The sequence below is a fragment of the Drosophila gunungcola genome, chromosome 3R (genome assembly GCF_025200985.1).
Source record: "Drosophila gunungcola strain Sukarami chromosome 3R, Dgunungcola_SK_2, whole genome shotgun sequence".
Taxonomy (NCBI): domain Eukaryota; kingdom Metazoa; phylum Arthropoda; class Insecta; order Diptera; family Drosophilidae; genus Drosophila; species Drosophila gunungcola.
The window spans coordinates 24880481-24897219 of NC_069139.1; the positions used below are offsets into that span (position 1 = coordinate 24880481).

General features: G+C 40.0%; 1 protein-coding gene across 14 annotated transcripts; it reads left to right on the forward strand.

Annotated features, from left to right (window-relative positions):
* Nucleotides 1–954: 954 nt before the first annotated feature.
* LOC128252741 (fasciclin-1) lies at nt 955–15108 on the forward strand. Of its 14 annotated transcripts, none has more exons than XM_052980732.1 (15): nt 955–1106; nt 1723–1973; nt 5317–5355; nt 7628–7760; nt 7838–8004; nt 8083–8313; nt 8372–8540; nt 8921–9090; nt 11984–12138; nt 12198–12572; nt 12630–12792; nt 12853–13000; nt 13207–13242; nt 13424–13549; nt 15062–15108. In XM_052980732.1, exons 2-15 carry the CDS (start codon nt 1869–1871, stop codon nt 15064–15066), a joined length of 2022 nt encoding a protein of 673 aa, XP_052836692.1. In that variant the 5' UTR covers nt 955–1106; nt 1723–1868; the 3' UTR covers nt 15067–15108. The 14 variants fall into 14 exon arrangements, with proteins under 14 accessions (XP_052836692.1, XP_052836691.1, XP_052836697.1 ...); XM_052980731.1 differs by lacking the exon at nt 15062–15108 and having other exon boundaries at nt 12198–12288; nt 12352–12572; nt 13424–14482; XM_052980737.1 differs by lacking the exon at nt 13207–13242.
* The last annotated feature ends 1631 nt before the right edge of the window (nt 15109–16739 follow it).

Here is a 16739-nt window from a genome sequence, read left to right on the forward strand (position 1 = left end):
TTGTTTAGTAGGAACTTAATCCGAGCTATTTTTAAACAAGCCGCTTTGTTTTGCACTGCAATTAGTAATTTTGATTATTAATTACGGTGATTAAAGTGCATTTTCTATTGAGCATACAGTGCGTACGACGCTATATGTCATACTAATTATTTAAGGAAAAAGTTTTATTTCCAATATGTATGACAATAGAAAGCTGTGCAATAGAGGAAAATAAACAATAAAATACAAACCCTTTATGAATAAACTCTGAACTTTTAATAGGTATAGTTCGAGTTTGGCTATGATAAATACTATATATTTTCATAATATACCATCATGCAGCCTGATTTGTTTATTTTTTACAGTGAATACATGTTATTTGTTACATTATATTTTATTTATTTTTGTGATATTAATTAAAATATTACATTAACATTATATTAACAGAATTCTGTTCAATTCTGTAATAGATAAACATTTTATAAAAAGCGAATACTTGCACCATAAATAGCGAATAATTTCTCCATAATAAGCGAAGACACAATCCGCAAATAGCAAATACATAATCCGTGGTTGGCGGATACCTAACAGAGAAGACTCATTTATCAATATTTAGTGGAGACACATTTATCAATATTTAGTGGAGACACTATCAAATTTTCTCTCTGAGATTGAGAGAAACATTTTCAAACATTTCACCGCAAATTCGCCACGTCAGGCCACATGTCGACCGTGGCAAACAGCACTTTGTCCAGCGCCGTGTTGCTTAGAGGTGAGGAAATGTCTATGTATGCGGTGAATTTGCGTGCTTGTGGGGGATTGTGTTTTGCAGTGAAATGCTAGCGGAACGTCGAACTAACAGCGAAATGTTAGCCAATCGTCGAACTAACAGCGAAAGTTAGCGAAACGTTTAACTAACAGAAAGAAAGAGAGACTGGATGGAAAAACATCGATAATCTCTGCCAAACATCGATAGGACCAATATTTTGAAAACATCGATATCATTCCCCCTCCAACGCTCGGCTTAAACCTGTTCTTCGTGGATTTGACGTTTATTCTTCGTTGGTTGTCGTTTTTATTCAAAAAAAAACGGTCGAGCTTGGCGCACGTTGCGGTTCCTCCGACTGGTGTGTACTCCCCCCTGTGTCTCGCGTCCCTGTGGAAAATCTATACTGTGCATAAGATATAACTCTGAAATAGGTGCAAGCACTTTCGTTATTGATTTACCAACGCGCTGCGTTCGTTTGTGCCAATTCAAATACATATTTTCCCTGACCGCCCCCGCCGAGCTGCCCTGCACATTGCATAATTTCTGTGGCGGTCATTAATTCCTGCAGACCGACTTTCCAAGAATTACGCAGAGACCAAATAAAAGCTGCGAGAAGAAACTATGTATAAAAAAAGTGCCGCAGCAGCGGATTGGGAATATGCGCATAATAATTAAACACAGCGGAACGGAGAAAAAATAATACACAATAAGCGCAGCTTTGCTTTATCTGTGTTGTGCTTGCCGATTCCTCGGTGGTCTGTTTTCGCTTGTTGTTCTATGTGACATAACGGTTTTGGCCAGCGCGAGCGAGAGGGCGACAGAGGCTTAGTTGTGCAAAGCAAAAAAAAAACGGGAAGCTCAGATAACCTTGCAAAAACAAAGAACAGCAAAGCCCGCATCTTTTCAACTTATCTGTGAATTAATATTTTCTTTCCGAGGATAACGGCTAACTGTTGTTTGCCTTTGAATTGCAGATCTTAATCGTAGAGCAGCACTCACACTCGCACACGCCCCCGCAAAAATAACACACACACCAACACACTGCCAGCAGAGATCAAGATTCCAAACAAGTGTTGTTGCCGCTGCCCATTGCCGTTCTTGTTGTTGTTCGTCCGCTAAAATGCTGAACGCCGCAGCGCTTTTATTGGCGCTGCTCTGCGCCGCAAATGCAGCCGCCGCCGACGATTTGGCGGACAAATTACGCGATGACTCGGAACTCTCTCAGGTGAGTCAGAAGTAGAAGAGGAGGAGAAAGAGGTGGTAGAAGAAAGCAGTAGCAGCAGAAACAGTTTGTGCAAACAATGAAACCCAGCTCCCAAGCACCACCCCCGCTCACCTTGACTTATCCTGCGGTACAGTCGGCCCTGCCTACAACGATTTTTCAATAGATGCAACAAATGCATATGTTCAAAGCAATTAATCGCATCTTTGCATATGTAGATCGAACTTTTTGAACAAGAACCTATCTTTTAACACTTACCAAAGTCATTTTTAAACGAGACCAGAAAACGGGCCTACAAATGTACGATTTTCAGAAAATCAACTTTTTTGACGATATTTCCTAATTTATATTCCCATCAATTGATTATTATTGTTTAGAAGGATATAATACACTAGCACTGTTGTGCTGGTTTGTTGTTGTTGGTTTTTAGGTCCTTAAAACATTTTTAAAAATGAAAAGTTACAGTATTCGTTTGACTAAACTTTAGCTCTGTTCAAAAATATCTCTCAAAAGGTTTAAGCTGTTCGTTTTTTTTTTTTCAAATAATAGTCAAAATATGAACTTATCAATTATGTCAGACCGATTTTTTTAATTTCATCATTTCGACCAAAAAATTTTGGTTGTGTCAGCCTTGTATTCAGAAGTAAGAACATGTCAAAGTGATATCAAAGTTTGGCTGTAATTGTGCTACCTCCCACCAAAGTCGCCACATTTCGCTGGCCTTGAACGGAAAAGCCTTGACAGCGTGTGCGAGGGGGACGGGGTGAGCCGGAAAAAGGAGCCTGCGCAAGGCTTAGGCACCCGCATTTCGGCACAGGTAGCTTAGTTCCGGCAGCATCGTCCTTGACCTTTAGCCATCTCACTTGTTGTTGGGGATGTGGAAAATCGATGATGCTGCCTGAAATCGCTTACGGAAAGTCCAGCCGACCACTGAACTCCACTTGGCCACAATTCGTATGCATGGCGGAGTGTGTTATGTAAAAATAAAAAGCCACATATATAAATTAAGCAGAAGTCGGAGCCCAGCAGGCAAATGCCGGCCGTTGACGTCCACTGAGCATAACAGTTTTATATTTAGTTTTGCCTTTTTACACCTTCACAGGCCAACTCACACACAAAAAAAGTACATAGAAAAACACATTAAAATGTTAAAAAGTCTGAAGCCAACAAAGGTACGCGGCTGAAATAACAAGAACAACATGTGTAATGAACACAGTGGCGGGGTTTCAGTCAGCACAGAGGCTAACAATTGTACACCATGAAAAAAGATCTAAAGACTATACATATATTAGTAATATTTTAGACTAATTTGTTGTGCCAAACAAAAAATAGAATTAGTAGATTGTCCGTACATGTTTTTGGACCCTTTTGGAAAAAAAACTCCTAAGCCCCTGCCTAATTTTCTAGTCTGTTTAGCATTTAACGCCCAAAATACGTGTTGAGTGAGCAAAAAATTAAATAGTATTCCAAGTAAAAAGAAAGCGTGCGACAGAAGGCAAGAAAAACACGGCTGTAATTGTTGCAGCAAGTGTCTATGAACTGGGGTCTCAGGGAAGTAGTTGCATCCACCAACCTTTTCGAGCCGCACTAGACGAAACAGAGCGTACAGCGAAATAAAAAAAAAATATAAACTGGAAGGGGGTTTCGGCTTGCTCATTTGCACCCTTTGCTTTGGGGTATTGTTACTTTGCCTAGAAGTTTGCCACTTTCAGAGGAGAGAATTTCCGGCCTCATATAGTGTTCTGTTTACATGAGGGTTGGTCGGTTTGCTCGTCTCATAAAAACGTAGGGGCGGAAAGTAATCTTCGGTCACTTATGTAAATTTGATGCCGTAAAACTGAAGGATTAAAGTCAACTCTTAGCAATTGCATTTCCAAGTTGTTTTCTCATTCAGTCAAAATTTATCAACTGGAAAGATATTTATTTTTTGTAAAAAATACCTACGTTTTTTATTTTACCCATCAGTGTGCTGTTTATGCTTTTTTTTTATTTAATTTCATATTAATCCAAAAAAAAAACCATATAAATTTGGTCGCAAGGGTATTCCAATCACCAGAAGTTGAAGTCTTACTTATGTTCTCATTATGCCAGCACTTCTTATTATGGGTTAGATAAATATAGGTTGGCTGTTTCTTGGTTTGCGGCTTTCTGCTTGTGGTTTTGCTTGGCAAATCACCGGGGATCTGGTGAGAGTTTTAAAGTAATCTGGTACCGCATTCCCTGCTAGTCTCACTAATTTACTCAGGCTATATTAAGCTCACTGGCATAAACCTAACAGATCAGAGCTGAGCATTTTTTAGTCTTTAAAAGTGAAATTTCAGCCGAAATTAATTTACATACACTGCTTATGTTCATGCTCGCGTATATACGATGGTAAGCAACTACTGTGCGGGTCCGAGGAACGAACTGACCTCCTGCGACTGACCCCCACTTCCTGTCGTGCGTCAACGTCTTCTGCCTTTTATTAATTTTAATTTTTAACCTTTGACTGATGCAATTGCAGTCGGACGAGTGGGGGTGTGGACAGTCCGAGTTGTCAACTACTGGCTGAACTCTGTCTAGGAACACACACTGTACCGAACAGTCCACACTCTCACTTGCAGCATCATCGAATTCAATTAAATTTAATTTAAGAATTCAATGCGATGCCAAGGCGCGTTATTTGATATGCGACGAGCTCCATTACAGGCGAGGCGGTGAATGAGCCACGACTGACCTTAATGGATCCACATGCTCATAGACGGATCTCTGTCCGTCGGAGCTACATACTTGTACATCTGTAATCCGTGGCGTGGGGGCGAAACGGCCTCGAAGTGATGCCAGAGCAGTCCCCGTTCAAGCCCCTTTCCACTGCCCTGCCAATTAAAAGAGAAATGTTGTGCCTCAATCTCAAGTCCCGAGTCGGGGGTTGAGACCGCTTTCGCTTCTGTTTTCTGTTTCTGCTGCCGCTGCAATTATCAAAAAGAAAATACTGTACAACCGACATATGCATACATAATTTGTACCAATTAAATTTATTTATACAACATGCACTCGCTCAGAAGGAAACCATATACATACCTCAGCCCCCTGCTTCTGATCCGATTTCAGTCCCTATTTCAAAATACGAAGCTTGGCTCGCTCTCTTGGCTAATTAGTTTTAATGGCTCCATTAGATGATGGAAATTGAATTTCCTCAAGTGCCGCGCCCCTAGAGAAACACACAGTCTCCCCTTTCATAATTGTAGATGTTTTGGTATAGGAATTAGTACAATTTTTGGCTACAAATCGAAAGAAAACAAAACAAGTTTGAACTGCCAGCGGTTCTCTCTCTCTCTTTCTTTCTTTCTCTCTCTATCTCTTTCAGAGCACTGCCAAATCCTTGAGCCGCCTTATGCCAGTTAGGGTAAGCTGCAATTCCAAAAACCAAACAGAAACAACACGAACACAATTAAGCTATTGTAAAATTCGGCAAAACAAAAGACATCATTTACAACTCACATGTTTTCGACTTAATTTAGTTAACCAGTATTCATCGGGCCATTGGCCAAATTATTGTTTGCCCCGCCGTCTGACTCTTACCCTTGATTTGGGGTGCGACTGTGGCCCCAGGGTCATTGGCTTGGCACTCGGGAAAATCAAAATGCGCTTTTCAAAACCCTCCCCCTCGGGAGCACTTTTAGCGGTTGAGAGACGAGCGATGTTTGCATAGTAAATGAGACGCCCCAGCCCGAAAGGGAAACTGTTTTTCGATGACAGGATAATACCCTAACAATTGCTGCAGATTTTCGGGCTTCCGAAAAAGACTCCCCGGGGAAAAGCCCAACGGCCTTATCGCGATGATGTGCTAAAAGAGCCGGAAACTCATTTAGATGGGTTGCCTTTCGCCCTGTTCTTTCATCAAATGCAAAACATTCGATAACGGAAATTTATGAAAGTAATTGCATCTAATTGTCAAAGGCTTCTAGTCAGAGCCCAAGGGGGTTGAATTTGGAAAGGATGCTGACAGATGGGCAGTGGAAAATGGCCGCCAAGTGAAAGTGTCTCAATTTTCGGGCTAACAATATCTATTCAACGAAACTTCTTTCGAATCTATTGGCTATGATACCTGAGCGTATCCCATATCAACCTGTGACATATGCCACAGCCATTCAATAATACCCCACTTAACAGCAGGGCACTCTCTTGGCAGATAAGCGAAAACATTTCGAGAGCGAAACAGAAACCGGCCAAGCAGTTCTGACCAAAACAGGAGACGGGCTAAGAACAAAGCCAGCGACGACTCGAATGTCCACGACCAGGACAACAACAACGCTAACGGTCCCGACAACTGACGGTTTCAAATTACCAAAAAAAAAAAAGAAAGGAAAATGAATGGGGAGCAAGACTGCAATGTATTTACACTCGGGGAAAAGGGACAAAAAGTCGTTGTAGCAGAACAAAAATCTTAAAATGTTTGATCAGTAATTTTGTTAGACCAATCGATGTATATCAACACTTTTCGGTAATAGAAAAGTTCCTGAAGTTAAATTTAAGAACAAACAACATGACAGACAAATCGATGTATATCAACACTTTTCGGTAATAGAAAAGTTCCTGAAGTTAAATTTAAGAACAAACAACATGACAGACAAATCAATAATGTTGGTTTTTATTGCTCATGAATGTGTCAAATTTACTTAATATGATATATATTGCAGTTTAATCTTTTAAAAATAATATAATTTTGATGATTTTGAAATCTAGTTATTCCTTCAACATTAATTGCTTTAAAAAGCTAAGTAAAATTGTTATCATTTGTAGAATGAGAGAGCTTTATTTATTTTGAAATATGTAGGTTTAATCACATTAATGGTTTGATGTAATTCGAGATCCCATTCCCGAATCTATCCCTTTTTTGTCTGTGTATATGCGTGTGTGTTGGCGATGCCAGAGCATAGATATGTGCAGCAGGCAGGGAAAATGGAAATGAAAAAGGGAAAGGACGGACTTTTAAAGCCAATTTGCCATGACTCATGCTGGGCAGCAACGAAAACACGAGAGTCACACGACCGTTTTAAAGGAGGGCACGGAAAAAGGTGTTGTCCCCGGCAGGACACGCACCCACACAGACACACTCAGAAACAAACACAGATATTGCCACAGGACCTCATGAAGGCGACTGGGAATGTGCAGCGGGGCGTGGCGGCCAGTGGTTCTCCGACGGGAAGCCGCAGAGTGTGCGGTTGCATGTGACCTTATGTGGCAGGGGCAGGTGGCCCGCCTGGGCAACTGACTCTGGGCCTGGTTTAGGGTCAGTGGCTGCCTTTTTGGGGTGGCTGGAAAATGCATTTTCACATCCCGCTCTCAATTGAATGACACACAATCCACTTGGGCGGCGTAACCCACCCCGAGGCTTACGTAATTGGTTCAATAAACCTTTTTTTTTCTGGTACGCCGCCCTGCCATCCCAACCAGGACATGCATAATGTTGTTCCTCATTTTATTAGTTTGTTTGGCGTTGCCATGGTGCCGGCCGTTTGCCGTTTTGCCAAAACCGCCCAGCAACCGTCTTCGAACCACCCCGAAAAGCACCCACTCCACCCCAGAACCACCACCCACTACTCCCCACTCGGTTCGATAAGATATTGGCAATGGAGCGACGCGAATGAGTGTAACGAACCCGTTTATCTTTGCAGTTCTACAGCCTGCTGGAGAGCAATGCCATTGCCAACTCGACGCTTTCGCTGCGCAGCTGCACGATCTTTGTGCCCACCAATGAAGCCTTCCAGCGCTACAAGAGCAAAACCGCCCATGTGCTCTATCACATTAGTGAGTTTAGTTTCAATCAGGCTGATTAAAAATAATCAAAATAACGTGACTGTACCCTTTAAATCCGCACATTGCAGGCACTGAGGCGTTCACCCAGAAACAACTGCCCAATACCGTGTCATCGGACATGGCCGGCAATCCGCCGCTGTACATCACAAAGAACTCGAATGGCGACATCTTTGTGAACAATGCTCGGATCATACCCTCGCTCAGTGTGGAGACGAACAGCAATGGCAAGCGACAGGTCGGTAACCCCCACACATGTTACATTCCATTCGGCCACAAAGCAACCTATTTAACTCCCCCCCATATCGACCCACAGATCATGCACATCATCGACGAGGTGCTGGAGCCGCTCACCGTGAAGGCTGGCCATTCGGAGACCCCCAACAATCCGAATGCTTTCAAGTTCCTGTCGAATGCCGAGGAGTACAACGTGGACAAAATTGGGGTGCGCACGTACCGCAACCAGGTGTCATTGGCCAAGAAGGAGTCGATCTTCAATGCCGCCGGGCAGCACACCTTCTTGGTACCCGTTGATGAGGGCTTTAAGGTTGGTTACCCTTTGTCTCAAACGTTTTCTCCACTTAACCAACTCGCCACGATTGCAGCTTGCGGCTCGTAGCAGCCTAGTGGACGCCAAGGTCATCGATGGCCATGTGATACCCAACACTGTCATCTTCACTGCCGCTGCCCAGCACGACGATCCCAAAACTTCCGCTGCCTTTGAGGATTTGCTGAAGGTCACCGTCAGTTTCTTCAAACAGAAGAACGGCAAAAGTATGAAACCCAAGAATTGCTGTTAAGTTGCATAGCAAGTTTAGTTTCATTTACACTTTTTTAAAAATTGAATTCAAAACAAAAACATTTATAAGAAAAATACTCTTACATGAAAGTTTTTAAGGAACTTATTCAAAAGAACTCACTTGTATAGGCAAAACAAAGTTTTCATATAGTTTATTTTACAACAAATAAAATTTAAAATTGATATTTTATTTTAATAATAACATTTTTAAGTCATAAAAGAAAAATCATTTCTGTTAGTTAATAGCTTTAAAACAAATTCAAACTAATTATTCTGGTTGAAAAATATTTCAAATAAAGTTAAATTGTGTATTGATTTTTCTCTTAATAATTATTTCCTTTACATTTATTTGTAGTGTACGTGAAATCCAACACTATTGCGGGCGATGCTAAGCACCGCGAAGGAGTTGTTCTCGCCGAAATCGTAAAGGCCAATATCCCAGTGAGCAACGGAGTCGTCCATTTGATCCACCGACCGCTGATGATCATCGATACGACGGTGACCCAATTCCTGCAGGTATGTGGGGTGTTGGAGAACGCCTCCAGTGCAATTGTAGCCACACTGACACAAACAGACAGTCCAAGACACAGACACCCAGAAACATTGATAGTGCCTGCGGCTTGTGATAAGGCTTGGCATTTTGATTGGCTCGGCACGCACTGAAAGATAGCGCTGGCGGCAGCTCCAAAGAGACTGGGAAACCATTTTATTCGCTTGTCAGTTGCCCCAGCGAATGCTGCAATACATGAGCTAAACACATTCAAACACACACGTCGAGCACTCGGCTTTTCTTTGCCCTTAATTGAGCTTTTTCTCAAGTTTAAAGTCGCCAAAGGGAGAAAAATCCCATGGTTAAAGATTCCTCAGGGCTTAACTGAGGGCAAAGCCAAAATCAAATAAATATGCACCCAGATACCACAGCTTAAACACATACAGTATAGAATAGATCAATGCAGACACTAGTTCTGAGAACCCCCTAGACACATATAATTTATACAAATGAATACCCAAAAGACTGATTTTATCTAGAACTGAATTTTTGCTTAAACTTGATGCAAAACTCCTCCAATAAAGGATTTTGCTCAAAAACCATTCTAATTCGGCTCTAAGTAAAATCCAAAGCAAAATTTTATTTTAAAATAATTTTTAAAATATAAATTTTATTTTAAAAAAATTTTGGGTGTAATGTAAGTATTGCCAATAACTGAAAACCAAAAAAAAAAAAAAGTCCAAACGCAATGTATTTCATGTAAATTTTTCTATGAATCAGACTTCTGTATCAAAATGCATTTCACTGACAGTTGTTGCACAAAAATTGCAATTGACTGTCGCAGTTGGGCAAGGCGCTTTAAATTGGCCCTAGAAATTCGATACGTGATTCAGTCACGAATTGGCAAACACTTAAAAGAATAGCTGAAAAGGCGCTTTGCTCGATCTGACCGAAATCGACAAAAGCTTCATCACCAAAAACCCCATTGTTCTATATTGAATGTATTGGTAATTGAATGGCGTCATTTAATCATTGATTGGCTACCGCTCTTCGAACCCTCAATCGCCGTGCATATCAATGGTCAATCATCGATCGCTCGCTATCAGCCGGCATGCTTTGATCATAATCTTAACCGTAGCTGTATATGTTTCTTCTAAGCCTAATCCAAACCCACCACCCCGCTCAAAAAAAATAAAACTCTCTCATAGGCATAAACATTATATACAGTGCGTTTCGAAACTATGAGACAGATTTCAATAACATGTATTGTGTATATGCGTCGACGTTCTGAGTCTAGTAACGTAGTTCTTCTTTAGTTAATCTTATAGTATTGCAACGGACTGTAGAATGGCTAAGCCATTCGACCGCTCGAATCGTCAGCGCCCCCCATATCGTGCTATTGTTTTCGAAATTTCCAACTTAGTTCTGTTGTAATTACTTGTGATACGATCCTTTGGCTACTTACTGATCCATTCCTCTATCCTTTGTTTCTCGCAACATGCCGAATAATTGTCTCTAAAACTACAAACACAATCCAATCCAACCACATATCGATCTAAAATTGAATTGATGCACCGAAAAATTGAAACAAAACCTATACGTTAACGCATTCAGTCGTTCAAGGTAAACAAAACCAAGATCCGATCTTAAAATTTAGTTTATTGATTTCTTATAAGTTGCATTCTATGTTACACCCCCTGCTATATTCGTTCTGCATGATTGACATACCAGTTAATGCTTAGACCTTTTTTGTAAAAATAATTGATAGGCTCTTAAAGTCGTGGAGGTCTAAAAGTGTTTTAAATAATGTCTGCACTTCCAAAAAGTAAATATCTATATATATATATATTGTTCATACAGCACATAAATAATGTACAACCAGTTTGGTTTAGCGAATGAAGCAAATGCACATAATGCTTAATAGATTGCAAAAAGTTTTTTGTAAGAAATAATTTTACAAGGGAATATAGGGCAACAAAGTGGATTTAAATAAAAATACTCATCATTTTCTAAAGGTTACTTATGATTTGGCGTTTATACTTTTTGTTTTACCATTTTTTTAATTAGAAACTAAGAAATGATTGAAAGCAATAAAAACTTTTTGGTTCATGGTAATGCTAACTATTTTGCTTGGTTCGCTGTAAACGTTTGAAGAGTGCTGCACGCCGTTCAATAATAATGTACATAAAGGAATCGTACTGTTTGCCTGCTCTCTGTAAAATGTCTAAGAACAACGAAAATTAAATATATTTCCCTGTGCTTTATTTCAAACGTTCTTCTGTGGCGAAACAACTCGGCAAACCTGCGTGGAACACAAAACCAAAAACTGAATATAAATTTAAATGTTCCAATTCAATTTTATTCGAAATTTATTTTTACTAAACCACCTCGAATGAAAAAATGAAATATTTTTTCTGCCACTCCGTTTTAAAAACTAATTTAGTTCATGAACGTAAGTAAATAACACACCAGCTGAACAAGAACAAAAACCACAAACAGTCATCAGTGCAACGCTTTGCTATCAAATTGCCATCCAACCCAACCACCGCACATTCGATTCACCACTCGAATAAATATTTTTAATGATTCCCTAGATTTGGTTTCCATGAAACTCATTAATTCAGCTGTTGTGAATCATTTTGCATTATCCCCATTGACTCACGACTCAATTGGCCAGCCATCCACTTTCTTACTCAATGTGTGTATAATTGGCTAATCTTATAATCGGATATTTTCCTTATTTATGTTTTATGTTCGTAATTTTTGAACGTTTTTTCCAAAAAAACACAACAAAAAGAAAACCCAAAAGCCTATGCGTACCTCTCCCTTCATGCAACCAATTATTTAGTTAGTTTTTTGTTTTGTTTTGGGTAAACTAACTTTTTAGAACATGAATCCACTTTAAAACTTTCGTCCTATATTTTGAAGGAGAATGCTGAGAACGGAGCCCTGCGAAAGTTCTACGAAGTTATCATGGACAACGGAGGAGCAGTTTTGGACGATATTAACAATCTGTCGGAAGTGACCATTTTGGCACCCAGCAATGAGGCTTGGAACTCCTCCAATATCAACAATGTTCTGCGGTAAGATCACTCAGATTGGAAATAAACTCATTTTATTTTTAAATAAATAAACTTTACAGAGATCGCAACAAGATGAGGCAGATCTTGAACATGCACATCATCAAGGACCGCTTGAATGTGGATAAGATCAGACAGAAAAATGCCAACTTGGTAAGGATCTACTTCAGCTATTTTTTCAGTTGTTCCTTTTCTAAACAATACTTTTTCACACAGATTGCTCAAGTGCCCACTGTCAACAACAACACCTTCCTCTACTTCAATGTCCGTGGTGAGGGATCGGAAACCGTGATCACAGTTGAGGGCGGCGGCGTTAATGCCACCGTCATCCAGGCTGACGTAGCCCAAACTAATGGCTTCGTGCACATTATCGACCATGTCCTGGGCGTGCCTTACACAACAGTTCTTGGCAAATTGGAGTCCGATCCCATGATGAGGTAATTGGTTGTATAGCGTTGATACATCTTTGATTACATTTAACCTTACTTCCCAAGTGACACGTACAAGATGGGCAAGTTCTCGCACTTTAACGACCAGCTAAACAACACTCAACGCCGATTCACCTACTTTGTGCCCAGGGACAAGGGCTGGCAGAAGACCGAGCTGGATTACCCGTCGGCTCACAAGAAGCTGTTCATGGTAGACTTCGCCTATCATGTAAATTGGTTGTCCAACTATTTTGTTCCTTTTAATACTCATATTTAAATGTAATTACAGTCCAAGTCCATTCTGGAGCGCCATTTGGCCATTTCGGATAAGGAGTACACCATGAAGGATCTGGTCAAGCTCTCGCACGAATCGGGCAGCGTTGTTTTACCCACATTCCGCGATTCCCTGAGTATCCGTGTGGAGGAGGAGGCTGGACGTAAGTATACCCAATTGGAAGCCAATGGCTCAACTGCTTCTCCTTTCAATTCAATTCAAGTCGATTCGATTCATATAAATTTGATTTGATTAATATTGGTCCTCCCCTACCGTGCTGCATTACTAACCGAAACTGTTTTTCTACAACTCTCGAACTAAATTTCTCGCTTTCTGCTTAACTTAATCTAATCGTTGTCCAATCGAAAGATCTCCATGATGAGTATGCTAGTCACGAATGGACTGGTGAGTGCTGTCGTTTGTCAAACCCACATCGCACCGCCCACAAAAACGCCGACCTGGCCATAACCATGCCCACCCATAGCTCTCTCATTGGGCAATCCACTAGCATTAGCCACCCATCGATTGCATACAAATTGGTTTTCTGTCCGACCAACTCTCTAACAACGATTACTTCCTCTTGCAGGCTACGTGATCATCTGGAACTACAAGAAGATCAACGTGTACCGGCCCGATGTGGAGTGCACCAACGGAATCATCCACGTCATCGACTATCCGCTCTTGGAGGAGAAGGACGTGGTCGTGGCCGGAGGTAGCTATTTGCCAGAATCAAGCATTTGCATCATCTTGGCCAACCTCATAATGATAACAGTAGCAAAGTTCTTGAACTAAACGCATCCGATATGTAAAAACCAATCCAAAGCAAATGCAAATGCAAATCAAACACTACAACAACAGTCGCCTACAGAACAAGAAACAACAACACTCAGTATCAGTATCAGACTAATGTGACATCCACCATGGATGTAAATAATCAGAACTAGTTTGTTGATACCGATCGAAAACCATAAGCAACCAAAACTGTATCTGTAATATATGCGTCACAAGGAACGATCATCATTCCAACATGCCACGCCCATGCCACCCACATACACACAGCCCCACACAGAAAGACACGCATGCAGAAAACTGCCTGCTGAATTTGCTTTAGCATCGACAGCTTCCTCCAAAAAATCTGACAAGAAAGATTAGGATGACGATGAAGCCCTTACTTTTAAGTATTAAACTCGATTCCCCTTCAACGGCCTTATGTATTATATGAAATATGAAACTCTCTGTAAAACATTTTAATTTTATGTTCGACCTATACTGGTAGCTTACGTTCATCAGCTCGCTAAGTTTTAAGTTTAGACCCACGTCGATATGTCTGCCCACGCATTGACATTGGTATCGTACCATGGAACATCCGATTGTGTTTATGATTTTAAGTGTACATTTTTTTGTGAATTGCTTGTTTTAGTTAATGATCTAATTTATGATTTATGAAATGAGTTATCTTAAGTAGAATGCGAATCTCATTGTACATGTCGAAGCAGAAGCAATAAGCGCATCACACTCTCATACTCGAACGCCCACACATTCCCCTATCCATAAATACACACGAACATGTAACGAAGCAAAGTCATTGTAAGATTTGAAAAGTGTGAAATTTTATAATAAACTGAAAGTTTTCATTTGAACTTAACTATTAAGCCCGCCAGCATTCTTGTCTCGAACCACATCGAGTGACCCCTGTAGGCTCAGAACTATATCAAAGTCGGACAAGAAATGTGCAAGCAAACAACCAACAAAAATTCAATTATATGAAATGCCATCCTGCACTTAGTTATTAGCCCGCTATGCATGAGAATCCCCCAGATAAACCCATACGACCACACACACCAGCCACTTGGAGCGAGAGTAGCCACTGCAACTAGGTTAGTCCAATGTAAAACAAGTTTCGAAACTGCCGCCAACTACAAACTATACAGCATACATACAAACCCTGTAATCTAAATCACTCACGGGACACTACTACATGTCATCACTGAATGGATTTTGATACCGATTTTAACTTGCATACAACCAAAAACAAAACAAAAAAACCAGAACAACAAGATGAGAAACCGAACTAAATTCTCCCTCGCCCGAGCAGTTGCATTTTAAACTTTGTATGTAGTTTAAACTAGTTTTTAGTCCGACTTAGAACAACCCAATCGCTAACTATATACCAACTCTCTTTCTATTTCTCTCTGTCTCTCCCCCTAATGCTATGTACTTATAGGTTAGACATTGTAACTAGCGTAACCAACCAAACCCCAGCGTTAAGTCGAACAAACATAGAAATGTACTATCCCCAAAAGAAAACCAAGCGAACTTGCATTCCTATCAGCCTACCAGTACACACTGTCTCAACTTTCACCACCACCCACTTAGGAACTCACTCGAAAACCAAATCGAAAACGAAATCAAAAACCCAGTTGTGGCTTCTTCAGTCGCTTCTCGTAGTTGCTAATTCCCGATACGATACTTCCCGGCAGTCTTATCTTTAGTAGGTGGTTTAGTTTCGTTTGGTGCAGTGTAGTGCAGTGCCGTAGCAGCTAAGAGAAAATGAATATGAGATCGAAAATGAATATGAGATCGATAATGTAGAAATGAATACGCTAATGAAATGTACACGTAAGCTTTAAAGAATCGCTGGGGAGCGCGGATCGGAGGATTTGGGAGGGAGAACCGCATTGCAGTCGCAATATGTGTCCGTAGTCAGTAGTTACACGTTAAGCGGCGTCTTAACGTGTAACTAGTGCCTTACTAAAGATAAAAAACGCATTACCTTAACCTTTATACAAATTTACTCGAAACATACTTGTACCCCAAACATACGTTCCGCTTCGAAAGATATCCAGATATATATGGAGGTACACCCAACAATACAAGTATAACTACAAATGATATTGCGCCACACGCTATTTACACCAAAATACACCAAACAAATCGATAAATGCATATTTTTCATATATTTAATTGTCAGAATAATGTAACGTAAATGTAGTTTACTTACTGTAAATCTCAAGAATCTTATAACAAGGAAATTAAATCACATATATTAATGTATATTTAGCCATTGAGTTTCGAAACAAGCGTTAGACACGGGAATATATGAATAAATCTATATACAACAATATGCGAAACCAAGCAAACTATGGAAAACTGCAGTGCAAAAGAATATTATTCCATTTTATTTTACGACAAGCGCTTTTTACAAATAAACCGAATCCATTTCAATTAATCGTAATGAACAGCAAGATTATATTTAGCATTAGTTAAACTAATTAATACATGTACTAGAAAACCGAATGTCAACCGAGAATCTTCAGCAAGCTTGAGCGAATAATAAAACTTTAAACTAACTATAAATAAATGAAGAAGTTGGGTCAATGTTGGTTTTTATTTGGGAATTTTTGGACAGGGCATCTAAAAATTGACGGAGCGGTAAGTATTATCATGCTTCCATGGATAATTATTGCAAAGAAACCTGCGATTAGGAACGATAAATGCAGAGGATGGAAAAAACCTCAAAGAGCATATCAAAAATGAATGATGTATCGGGTGTTCTGTGGCAATTTTGTATTACTTTAATTGGTGCAATGTTTTCTTATATATAAATAGCCCAAAAATCAGGGCTTAGCTCCTTTATTTATAGATCCACAGTTCCGCTTTCGACGCTATTCCGTGTACGCTATTAAGACGCAGTTATTTTTGGAATGGCTGCGTTTAGCCGCTCGAATTTCGCGTGAAAACTAGTTTTTATACTATTTAGCTAAGACCATACACGAGGTATTGGACAAAGGACAAAAAAAATGAAATTGTTTTTTGAAAGACATTTTTACAAAAAATGATGATTTTTTAAAATTTGTATTGACGTTTTTTATTTTCAATAATTGTTTTAATCGAAAAAAAAA

What these genes read in the sequence shown, in the direction of transcription:
- LOC128252741 (XM_052980726.1), top strand. Translation starts at nt 1,869, where the DNA reads ATGCTGAACGCCGCAGCGCTTTTATTGGCGCTGCTCTGCGCCGCAAAT. An exon ending in GAGTCCGATCCCATGATGAG is followed by an intron (nt 12,573 to 12,629) that starts GTAATTGGTTGT and finishes TTACTTCCCAAG; the next exon opens with TGACACGTACAAGATGGGCA. An exon ending in TGCTAGTCACGAATGGACTG is followed by an intron (nt 13,243 to 13,423) that starts GTGAGTGCTGTC and finishes TTCCTCTTGCAG; the next exon opens with GCTACGTGATCATCTGGAAC.